The following is a 12,968-nucleotide window of genomic DNA, read 5'->3' as shown; positions in this document are numbered from 1 at the left end:
CCGAGCAAATCCTGCCTGAATCGTCTCCATACAATTTCAACCCTGACTCACTACAGCTTTGCTTTCACAAGTATCCACTGAGTACTGGGATGCTACCCACATTGCATCTTCCCTACGAGATGAAAGCACTATCTGTTCCGCTGCGGAGGAAAAAATTCTGCTGGCTGCTTTGCACGCTCTACAATGTGAGCTCTAAGCATAAGAGCGGTCTGTAAGCAACTGTACTAGTTGCAGCCACATTAATTCTAACTCCCTCCTCAGAAACGTAAAGATAAATAGGTGTGCACACTCCCTTGCCCTCCGTACTCTGAGAAGGGCTGTCTTTTCGCTGCTCTGGGAAATAGCGTTTCAACACCGAGAGTAACAGAGGCTGACGTTACTGACGGATTTGACCGTGGGGCATGTGCTTATTTCACTTACAGCTTTTGCGTCAAGTCTTTTGCGGAGCAAACACTGACAATGGATTTCCTGTACACCAAGGGACTGCCTCACTCCAAAATAACAATACGCATGCAACCTCAGGCCTGGCCCTTGGCCAGCGTAAACTCCCTGACTTCGTTCCGAATGTCCACATAATGCTGGCAACTCTCCTTTCATTTTTAGTTGTTTTCTTTATGTTTTCCAGTTCATATTTCAGTAATACAGAAGAGATCATTGGATATCTATAACTTCCATTTACAGCTTATGTTTGACAAATGAAAATTTGACAACTGAAAGCTTGGATCAAAACTAGAATGCTACCAAATCACGCACATAAGCTGAAATGAGGCGGGGGGGGAAATCCCTATATGTTACCTTGCACCACTTTTGTGCCGGTGAATGGAAAGATGAGACTCAACCCCGTATTAGTCGTACAGCTTTATGCTGAAATACATACACTGCACCTCAAACCAACCTTGCTTCTATTGTCCTAGTCGGTTTGCCTCATGCAAGTTTATTGCCTTTGTAATTCTCTGGAATGTGGCCACGGGATTCAAGTCCAAAGTTCAGCTTACACAAAGTAAACTGTCCTTAAAAGCTTCAGGTAATTCTGTTCAAACAAACGGACATCGATACCGTGACTTTTTTTAATGGCAAAACCCCACCGCATTCTGCTGCTGAAACCTTGCTGATAGTTTTCCTCATTGCACACTGTTGCGGTTTTTAAATTTGTATTCTATTTTCTTAACAAAGATACAGAGAAAGCCTGATTAAACTTCTGCAGATCAAAGTACAACCCTAGACACCAGAGTGCTCTGCTTATCCACAGAATTACTGCGCACAGCAGAAGCAGGAGCACTGCAGCCCACCCACAGCTAACTTCTGTCTAACTGGAGGGAGAACCTGCAAAGCTGCGACCAAGTCCTATGCTCGCAGCCTACGCAACCCCGTTCTGGGCTGCAGAGACCACCAGGCTGAAGGACTGCTGGGGCTTTCACCTACGCTTCTATAAGCAGCTCCTCCCTTTAGATATGCCATCTACAAGGTACAGATGATGACAATTTTGTCATTTGTCAGTTGTTAGGAGCTGCTCAGCTACGTGCCATTCATTTATTATTTTGTAGCTTCCTTACATGCAAAAATTTACAATAAAAATTTTTGAAAGAGACAAGAAGTTCCTAATTTGTGGAAGCTCTTGCCCAAGAGCAATAAATATTTGGTTTGCAAAACTTAAAGGTATCTTTTAATGTTGGTAAGTTAAAATGCTTTTCTGATGTCTGCTCCTTAGACTACAAAGAGATTACTTGTGGTTAACCAGCTTCACCTGCTCCTACTTAGTTTTTGTCACCAGACAGCACGTTAGACATCTGACGGGCCCATCAGCTGAGCAGCATCTGTTAATAACCAGTGTCCTTGTTAGAAAGGATATGCGTTGGGGCCTCTTTCCTAGAAACCCTTCTCTTCCTTATGTAAGGCAGATGCCACAGTCCACTTGCCAGGCTGGTTTTGTTACATGTAATTGGCTTTTTATTTTTAGGTTGAAAAAAAAATGCTAGAAATTCTCGTCAATTCCTAGGCAGCACACTGGAGCATAAAAGATTCAAACACAAAAAAAAAAGAAAAAAGGAAATAAAAATAAGTCAGCCATGTATTCTCTTCTTAGGCTTTAACAGTTAAAGCAAATAAAAATTTAGTGGTACTGTGGCAATATATTCCATGCTTTTAAAAAAAAAAAAAAAGGCAAAAGAAAGAAGAGAAAAGAAATCCCCCCTTCAACAGCCCCAAGATATCCACAAGTCAGCCAATGACTGACAAATTTTGGAGCAGTGTCAAAGTACCCTGTGCCAGGATTAAAAGCATATGTAAACTTTATGGCTATGGTTATTCACAAGTAATCTCAAGTGGCCTCTGTCTGCTGGCTTAATGAACGTTTAGAGAACTGATCGTGCAGCTAGCCAGAGCTATGAGTGCTTTTTACGACAGACCGTTGAGAGCAATTTCAAATAGGGTAAGAGCTCAAACTGATGAAGATCAGAATTTATATGTCTGTAGGTATGAAAATAAAGGGCAGAGCCATTTGAGAAGGTAACAGAGGTTCAGCGATAGCTACAAAACCTCTAATAGTATCCCAAAGGTAGAGGCCCTGTTCAACTGCTATCCCTTCTTCTTCAGCTTTCCTCCTATTCACTGTCTACAGGTCATGGAGTGAATCAGTGACGTCAGTGGTCTCATATAGCACTTACAGCTGAGCTATCTTCCTCGTGCCCAGGATGGAGTTGGGTGGGGGAAGATAACTTGAGATTGCAGCGTAACTTGAGTTTGCTTGAAGAAAACCAACTGGCCGGTCGGTCAGAAAATTCCCACAGTGCATCTGTGGTTTGTGCATCTCACCTACAACATTCCTCCAGGGGCGCTTCTGAGCTAAGACCCTACAAACACCTCTGACGCTCAAGTAAGATTGTCTGTGACATCTGCATCCCTCCTTATCCTAGCATTCCTACCCTCTCTCCATTTATTTGGACCCTCCAACTGCACACCAACCAACTAGCCTCCTCCACTTTGCTCTGCTCAGACTATGCTCAATATCATACTATAATAACTTACGCACCCGGGTCGTCGGCAGTTCCAGTGGTTTAGGGCACTGAGGGCTCTGGGCTGCTTTATCCCTGTGCGGTCTAGGGATGCCACTCAGGTAGACTTACCCTCCGGTCTGACACCATCCCAGCGCCCGTAGTTTTGTTAGGAGTCCCCAGCCACTGCCACCCAAACCCTCAAGGCCGTGCCCATCTGTGCCGTGTAACTGCACAGTTGCTCTGCCGGGGACGCGGGTTTGCTCCTGAGCCGGGTTTACGTGAGGATGTTAATGCATTTGCTGCCCTTCAACCAAGCAGATGATTGCCTAAGCTGCAGAACCTCAGCCTCCTGTCCACAATATGTGGATAGCAGCATTTGCCCTATAATGGATGTAACACCAAGTTAATAAATATAAAAAAAAATTATAAGGCAGTCTGGTATATTGTAAAAGAGACCAGCAAGCACTACAAGTTTACAAAGTAACTTCCCAGGAGACAAAATTTAACCTCAAACAGTGTCCTTTAAAAACATAACAGAAAACCACCAGCAAAACAGACGGACATATTCCTTGTAAACTAAACTCATGTAATCAAAAAAGTGTATTTTTGCTGCAGTTCTTCACTCATGGTTCCTGGTATTGGTCTGCCAACATTTCTTGGGTTTTTTATTTAACACTCTGATATAAGGTCAGATTTCTTTATTTCATATGAAATTACTATGATCCACTCTTATCAAGGTAAAGAGGATTAGCGGAAAGGAACAGTGATCACAACCTCATCAACAGCGTACAATCTCAAGAAATAGCATCATCATTAAAATGTCACTATCTTGACTGTAATTACACACAGTTCTCAAGATCACATGCTTACCCAGATTATTGTGTGCTGGAGACATAGGGTTTGGAGATAAGTTTGGAGAACCTGAAAACCAAGACGTTAAAATTATTAATATGGCATCTGCACAAGGAAAAATACTTGCACAAACTCTTCAGTGCTGCCCAGGCTTGTTGGAGGGATAACACGCTTCTCACTTAAGTCTCACTTTGTGACACCAGCAGCTTCTCTGATGTTGATTACTCTTTACATGAGCTTCCAAATGCTATTACTTATGGTATCAACTTGCTACATCTGCAGTACTGCTAAGCATCTTCATAGCGCATTCACTTAAGCTTAACCCATTAATTTTCAAAACTGAGCATGCAGTTGTCTGTTTTACTGTCACTTGCAGTTATCAAAAGTCCAGGTACCATCATGACAGCCACAGTCAAACCCAATTAGCTGGGCATTGATTTTTACATTGCCAGGCACAAAACATACTCATAACAGTTGAAAACATACCACTTGATATCAACAAATCTTACTGGTTTGGGGACAATGGAGCATTGGATCAAGCTAAACAGATCTGACCAAACTACTGTCAGTATTTTATCCCAAATCATTTCAATTTGGTCCACAAATTTTGCGTATGTATTTAAAGTATCTGCATGTGGATGTCCAGGGCAACTTCCACAGCCTCTGGATGCCACAAGGATGCGGAGAGGTGGTACAACCCATTTTATCTTTTCCTCTCACACCGAGTTTGGCTGGTTTCTTTAAAATTTGTTTATTTCTATAAAGAGGGAAGTCCGTGACATCTGAAGGAAGGGTTATAGCATTTGAACATAAATTGGGTATTTATAGTATCTTCCAGGCCAATCCTATTCCAGGCCACTTTCCAAAAAGCCATACATACATTCCACATGTCAACCACATTACCAATAATTGTATGCACTAAAATGGTTTGTGTCAATAGGCTTATGTTTGATGTAGACAAACAAACCCACACTGCCTTCCGCCATCTGTATAACTGCGGTGAAAGACTGCAAATCAGTCATCCCTCTTTTAGAATCCCACGTATGCTCTACGGCTGAGGACATGCACAGAAATCAAGATATTTGTGTGCAGGATTTGCATTAATTAAGTTCTGCATGTCTGTCTTTACGTAAGTGTCACGTATTTGCATATCCCTCTTGTAAAACATCAGCCCTTCTAACCAAGGACGTGTCTTTGCTTTTCAAGCAAAAGTTTCATGAATTCAGAGTCTGATTCAGCTGTTCTTACAAGCAGTGACACCACTTGGATCAACAGGATGCCTTAAACAGTTACTCCCAGAAAGATGAGTCCTGCACGTTTAATTTCAAAGTGTTGATACAGGTTAACATGAACACTAAGGCTGCTCATTCTAAACCTGGTTACTTGTTTTCTTGGCACTGAGAGAGAACCCAGACCTTCAACTTTCTTTGGGATATATCCACTAAAAGATAAACTCATTTAAAAACAAATCTGCTAGCGGTCATTTCAAACGTATTTAAACTGGACATTTCAGTATGTACAGTAAACAACCAAATGATCAGAAAAATGCCTGTGCAGAAAAGTGCCAGCTGCATGCACGATTTTCATGTGCATAGAAATGCGTGCATGCAAATACAACCAGCATCCTTAGATGTGTCCCCACTGTTTCAGGCTCCTGCTTAGTAGTATCTAATGATGGATGTTGGGGAGAGCAGGAACACGCCGTACCTTTCACCAGCAGCTCTAAAACATACAGCCCTGTGCTTTATATGAGATGTCAGGCTACATCTGCACTCCTAGAGGGATAAAATACCTCAAACCACCATCTGATCTTCAGTGCCCCAAAGAAAAACTTCAAAAGAATCTCTGATATGACCTAGAAAGCTGCGGCAAATGGCAAAAGATGACCTACCTGCATCCATGCTGGGGTTCATCTGGTGGTCACTAGTTTCTCCATCCTCACTCAAATAGCCTGGAGGAGGTGTCTCTGGAAGCATAAAATGATCATACTGTCATTGCACAGTCTGGATTTTAGACATCAAAAACATTTACTTTATTATTCACAAGGAGCTACATTTCTTTTTTATTTCTTTTCCTCCTCAAGCTGCTGAAAGGAGGAGCTGGCACAACCAGGATGATAGTCATAGCATATTTGTGAATAACAGGGGAGAGAGGAAACAAAAAAATACGGATTTTCAGTCCCATAAAACTTTAAGCCATGCAGACAGTTCTCTGTCCACATATTTTTCCTCTCCTGGTGTGCAGCTGCATAGCTTGTCCATGCAAATAAGGTGTAAATTGCTTGTAAAAGAGATACATAAATAGAAGAGCTCAATTCCATCAGAAATTTAGAGAGTTTTACTCAAATTAAAATGGCTGAATTTCATTCAAATCTAAACTTGCCAAGGGAACATTCAGCTTTACATCTCACAATAAACTGAGTACGTACTACTGAAGGGAAGAGGTGAGCTTAAAGAAAACAAAACAAAACTATAAACAGCACTGTTGTGTGTCTACATTTACAGCTTTCATCTATTTTTGTATAGGTTCCCACTCCTTAGCTTCATAGTAACGATGGAAAGAAAGACTTTCCAGTCATCCAGCTTGGCACACATAGACACGATTCACTGTGCAATATAACCCCTTTCCCTCCGCTCGCTGTATGGAAGATATACGGTACCTGGAATGTAGTTGCTCTGTGGCTCGATACCTGCTGGGAAGTTAGTGTTCTCTGGAATAGAATGACTATAATCGTCTAACGGCGGGAACTCAGCTGGGATCTCTGTGTGCCGAGGCACCAGCACTGGAGGTAACACTGCACAAATGGAAAAAAAAAAAAAAACAAAACAGCAGTGTTAGCAGCTTTAAAATAAAATGACTGAAACCCTAGAAAATGAAGAGAAACCAGTTTGGAGTAACACCCTTAAATACATGCAACACCAAAGTCGCTAATTAAGGGACACAATTTGATACTTGCTTCTGAAATAACAGCAGCAGTTAAAGATGCTATTCTTAACATATCTCAGCTGGGGACGGGATACGTGCTTATCTGAACACACCTAGTCTGTCTGCCCCTTCTATGGAAGAGAAACAGGTCTTCTTGAAAAACAATTTAAGAGAAGTTATAGCACATAATTCAAAAGAAATAAATTTCACATAAAATGAAACAGCAAGGTAGGATTAGCATAAACATCCAGACTGGTTCTGCAGATTTGTACTGACACGCAGCAGAACTATCTGTGGTTCCAGATGAAAGTCTCTTTCAGAAGCAGGAGGAGACTTCAGAACAGGAAGTTCAGTTGTGTTGGGAGCTATTCTTAGATCCACTTCAACTTAACAGTAAGTTTATCCTTAATTTAATACCAACAGTTGGGGATGCATAGAACACTGCCGTAGTTCATACTTGTATCCACTACGTGCGTGTGTTATTTACGTGCACGCAAAGCCACATTAGGAACCTGGCAACAATGCAACCTGCTCGACTTGGATTTTATCGATTTAAAATGATATTTCCCCCCTGAGTGCAGACTCATAAATTATTCTACTGTGTACAGTAAGAGATTATCATCAATAATAGATATGCTTTGGTTTTAAAACCCTATGCCCGCTGCTTTATTCAATTTTGAAATGCACTTCTAAATCCCTTATGGTGGTACTGAGAAGCTGAGGTACCCACACACAGGGTCAGCAGTACCTGGGGTTTCCACTCTTTGGTAATGGTAAGGATTCACGCAGACTTCATCCTTCTTCATGTTAAAGGCGTACTCGCACATCTCCATGGCCCGCAGCTCATGGTGGCTATGAAGGTCTGGCCACCGCCACAGTCGGCAGTAGATCACATGGGGAAGACCTTTCCGGTGAGATACTTGCAGCCGGCCATCTAACGATCTGCAGTCAGAACATGAAGATGATAGCAATTCAGGCTGGCATCGATGTGTAGTACTGACCACATCCCATCACACACTACTCAGGGGAACCTAACATGAAGACTGCGGACTTCAGCAGGAGCCTTAAAGCACAGGCTGGCAGGCAACTCGGTATCCTGACACAATCCCAGAAGGTGCTGGGCACCAAAACCTGCCGAGACAGTGCTGCAAGGAGGCATGCCGGTCCCAGTCTTCAGATCAAGAAGTACATCTCTGAAAACTGTAAAATGTTTGTTTTACGTAACAACCCTGCTCTGGATTTATTAATTTTCTGAAGAGAGGTTAATTTGGAGGCAGAGACAAGAGCTACAGCAAGTAAGAACACATCAATTTAGTGGTGGTCTTAAGCATTTGTATATGTCCTAACGAACATGCCATTTGCACAGCTCTCAACAATTTATGCTGTGCATGTAAAGGTATGATATCTTAAAATATGTGCTAATGAAACTGAACTTTTAAAACAGAGACATGAATTTCCATTGTGACAAAATCATCCCCAATTGATATACGTGTCTGTTCTTTAAACAGTGTTCATGAACATTACAAACAAGCAAGGCTTCCAGTTTCATTTTCCAAATTGCAGCTTGAAACAAAAAATACGAGTTTCTTCAGCATTGCTTACTTTTGTTTATACATCTAGCCCGTGTCCCCTCCAACTCACTTTTCACTTAATCCTATCCTCACCCCAGAATAGCCTGTTCTTGCAGACCTTCCTGGGAAGCCAGACAAGGTCGTTAAATCCTCTCCAGCAGAGGAAAGGGTTGGAGTAGGGTCTCCTCTGTCCTGAACCCAGGCTCCACTCCCTGAATCACTCAACGGGAACCACCCCCAGGCACTTTCTTTGAAGTCTAACCCTTCATTTCCCTTCCTTTTCTTAATGACTGAAATGAAACACTTTGGGGGTTTGGTGAAATGAAATATTTCTATTTTTTAATTTGTCAAGGAAGAAAAAAAAAAAAAGAAAATTGAAATTTTACTTGGAATTATTTCCCTTGGTTCTTTGTGTTGGCAGCCTATCTAGAAAAACAAAATAAACCCAAACCAAAACACACAAACAATTATTCAAACAGTGGTTGCGCTAGTCTTGGCTGCCCTAAGAGAGTTTTCCCAAAAGCTTCTCTGGCAGAGCTCGGTAACACGCACACCTCTTGTAAACACTGCTACAACAACGAGGAAGGCAAAACGCAACCAGTTCAAGCTATTACTGACAAGCACTTGATTTAGGGGAGCAAGAAAACATGCCACAGAACTGTTATGCATGAAGTATATAAGGAGTCTATGCCATCACCGAGGGGCTTGCTGGTACAGGTTATGCAACATCTAAAACCTGCAAGTATATTAAAGCCCTGAAAAATGCACAACGCCCACAGTTATTATTTATAGTACGTATTTATAGTAAGTATGTATTCATATTGTGCCTGTTATTTATGGGTCACGCATTTTCTTCAGACTTCACTCTTCAGCCTGCTTCTGTGAGGGGGTGACCAGCTGAGTATCTGGCACGTTCTCCAAGTGCGTTGCTATGCCAAGCTCCTTCTGCGGACAGGAAAGCAGAAACCAGCCTTCCCAGGGGAAAGACTCGCAAGGAGGGCGCCAGTGCCTAGAACCGATCTTCTGTGGAAGGTGGGAATCTCGGTACTGGTTTTAATGGGGCCAAGACTTATGTGACCCTCAAACATGTCAGTTTGGAAAAATGTTTAAAAATATATACCAAAAGTGTGAAAATATTTGCTACATTTAACAAAAAGAGAGTAGGCTTGAAACAAGGAACAAAACAGGACTGCTTTTTTGTCCCCGTTTCAAACATCTTTGCCTGCTTGAAAGGGTATCTTGCATCTAAGTGAGGGTAACGGAGCAAAAAGAAGCCTCAGAGATATCCCACAGGAGACACAACTGTGATAAGTGTTCCTACTGCTCCCAGTCACCATCAGCAGCATGTTACAGATGGACACCACAGCAGCACAGACAGATTTGGGTGGAGATTAGCGGCTGAGATGGGGGAACTAACACAAAGTGCGTATGACTTTGGGATTACTCATGAGGATTGTTCTCTCCCTATGTTTCCCAGGATAGAAGAAACTCTACCACAAATTTCCCAGTTGGCTGGAGGGTAAAGTGCGGTTCTTCCCATCACCCCAGGGTTCTTGATAAAAGCTTCAGAGTCTTTACAAAAGGTGAGCGAGTATATCTACATGCCTGACTGACTCTCTGGATGCAGTGGCCCTCACCACCCAGGTTAACGGAGCCTTTCTGCTAACAAAGTTCTTGCAGGGGACAGTGGGGAGAGACACCAAGTCGAGGAGTCCCTGACTATCCAGACTGTTACAGTAGGCTGTAACATTTCTTGGAGGAACCTGAGGAAAGCCAAAAGCTGGTGGGAAATGAGTTAGCATATACTTTTGTTAGTGTGCACCGCAGCTGAGGATGCATTTCACTGGTTCACCATCTCTGGAGTCCACAGCCCTTGGGGATAACCCAAGCACGTCTGCCTCTTTCATACCCATGTGCAGAGTGATTGGATAATAAACTCCACAGTGCATCAGCTTTTACCTCTCCTCAGTCCTGTTCTGGAGCACAGACTGATCAGAAGTATTCCCCAAACCACGCGAGAGCTCAGCACATCCAGACTTTATTAAAATTAACAAAATCAAAATTTCCACTGAGTTACTGAATTGTCCCTCCCTGTTATCTTTCTTTTAACCAGCCTGCATTGAGCAGATCTCCCTGTACAACTGAGTTGATGCATTTATTATTCCATACTACCCAGTAAGATTTCCTCTAAAAATACCATAGCTTCTTTGGCCAAAAGTTCAGTACTGGATGGTTCTCTCCAAAACCAGCACCATTTATTGTGATGGGACACTAGGTCTTCAAAGCATCTCTATACTGCGTGGTGGGATTAAACAGCAAAGGTTATAAAGAGCTCTTCTTTCCAAAGTGTTGGGGTGATGCAGGCTCTCATTGCCAACGGATGTTCTGGTGCGTCTTTCGAACTAGCACGTATCCTCAACTTGCAAGATAAGAACAAGAAAATACTGTGATCCACAAGCTTGTTTTACTAAGGGAAATATGATGAGTTATAGTTATCACCACCTGCGAGTGTGAGAGCATGTAGGCTCTAAGAGCCTGCAAGACAAAAACCAAAGCCAGAACACGGCAAGATTGCCGAGCTGATACCAGTTAACAGTGGTTTTTAACAAAGAACTGAATTCAACAGTGATTCAGAAAAACAAAGTCTTGATATGACAAGACAAAGCAGCAGCAGAGAGGAGGAAGACAGCAGCTCAGCGATGCTGAGGATCAGCCCGTTGAGAAGAACGGCAGAGACCAGCACTTCCCCACCTGAATGACAACTACATGGCCAGCAGATCCACTGGGTGGCTGTGCTGGGGAGGGCGGGGAGAGCAGACTAATGCCTCCCAACCTGTGTTGTGGGTGTTAGCAATAAAGATAATGACTGTGCACCCAATATCCTTGCATGCAGGATACGGCTCAGAAGACTCGGTGCTTGGTAAAAGATGCCTAAGGAGAAGTTAGCCAAAGGCTTGAGGGTTACGATATGGTGCATTCAGACACGGTCAAGAGGTATGTAGTGGAGAGGTTACTCTGCAGCTAGACCAGTTATAACCAGCGATGAAATGATACTGAATGAGGAAAGAGAGACCAAGACTCCAGGAATGCAGTCAGGTAATGTAATTGCTTGCACAACAGCATAAGGCATGGTCAGGACAACATTGCAGTGTCCGTAACAAACAAAAACCGCCTTAGGCTGAACACCTTTAGGATTGATCCATCCTTATATGTTGTTACAAGCCATTTACTAGGAAACTTTAACACATAGAACTGCTACTCCAAACTGCCCAGACTACTGCAGCTCAAAGAACAAAGGGCAATAGTGACTCTTAATAGCAAAAACAGAGAAGGGAGGAAAAAAGAATGACAGAAACACTGAAGCTTTTTTTTTTTTCCTTCTTTAAACAATCCTCTGTAACTGTCTGAAAAAGAGGAGTAAATAGGAGAACATTACATTGTGTAACAGGAATTTGATTTCCAGGTCTGATTGGGGTTTTTTGTTGTTTTGGGGTTGGGTTTTTTGTTGGTTTTGTTGTTGTGTGGGTGGGTTTTTGTTTTGGGGTTTGGTTTTTTTTAAGCTCTGATTTAATTTGCAAGGTCCTGAATCAGTAAAGAAAAAAAACAAACTGCACATTTTAAAAGATGTACTTGTTAGTTCTTATTTTCCTCTTTCAGCATTTTGCAGCTATCTTTCCTCCAGATGGGTAATGAAACTTCTTGCACCCATTCTACTTCTTGAAAAGTAAAGTTGAAATCAGTGGAATGCAGCAGTGCAAATTAAGCAAAGTGATATAAGCAATAAGATATTACAGGGGGGGTTGGTCAAGGTTCAGATTTACTCTGTTGGAGATCTCTTCCCTCCCCATACTATTCACACACATACACTCCTGTTTGCAAAACCCCTCAGTTTTATATCCCTGTCATTAATCTTCCAAGAGAGCAAAATGCCTGAAAGCTCAAGTATCCAGTAACACCAGCATGTGCAAAAAGGAGTAAGGAAAAGAGAAAAACAATCAGGAAGAAAAAGTTTATGTATTTCCAAGGGTTTCTTATTAAAAACCACAAGCAGAAGCTGTTTTTTAAAACCATGACAAATAAGTTGCCAGTACGCCCTAAAATGCACCAAGAACTATGGCCACAGGCCGTGATTTTCTCTTAGGCACAAAACATGCTAAGTAGTTCCTTACTGGCCCTGCATCTGGTCTACACCAGGAAAATAAGCATTTATTCTTATAGCAGAATCTGGCTTTTGTGTGCAGAGCGCTGCAATATCCACAGGGCTTCACGGAAAAGTTGGATAAAATCTCAACTTTCCTTGAATACTGGCCAAATGAACAACATTGAATAAAAAAAAATGACCCATGCAGCACATTTGTAATTCAAAAGCTGACCCCTTGCCATCTCTTTCCCCTCAATTTGCTCAGCATCACTAAATTTTCCAATTTCTGGTGCAGTTTTAACAGTACTGTCATTCACGTTCTAGAAATAGAAGTAACTGCGTCGAACTGAGGTTTGCAATGCACATTGTCACACTGCCATAGGGGAAATTAATAATTAATACTTGTACTTAGCACTTAAATTTATAGAAGATTAAAAGAATTAAAACATGTAATTTGCAACATGCCTCTACGGAGAGGGTAAGTTT

The 12,968-nt window shown here is 42.1% G+C and overlaps 1 protein-coding gene across 2 annotated transcripts in view; it reads right to left on the bottom strand.

Annotated features, from left to right (window-relative positions):
* SMAD3 (SMAD family member 3) overlaps positions 1-12,968 on the bottom strand; it is a 78,173-nt gene that overhangs the window by 15,123 nt on the left and 50,082 nt on the right. For both annotated transcript variants that reach the window (XM_054837293.1, XM_054837294.1), the window contains exons 2-5: positions 7,519-7,712; positions 6,505-6,639; positions 5,737-5,811; positions 3,864-3,914 (exon numbers count right to left, since the gene is read on the bottom strand). In XM_054837293.1, the coding sequence (XP_054693268.1) occupies positions 3,864-3,914; positions 5,737-5,811; positions 6,505-6,639; positions 7,519-7,712 (455 nt within the window). The remainder of the gene's footprint in view (positions 1-3,863; positions 3,915-5,736; positions 5,812-6,504; positions 6,640-7,518; positions 7,713-12,968) is intronic.

This window comes from Grus americana, chromosome 10 (genome assembly GCF_028858705.1).
Source record: "Grus americana isolate bGruAme1 chromosome 10, bGruAme1.mat, whole genome shotgun sequence".
Lineage (NCBI taxonomy): Eukaryota > Metazoa > Chordata > Aves > Gruiformes > Gruidae > Grus > Grus americana.
Note: the sequence above shows the minus strand (reverse complement) of the source record. Positions and strands in the feature narration are given on the sequence as shown.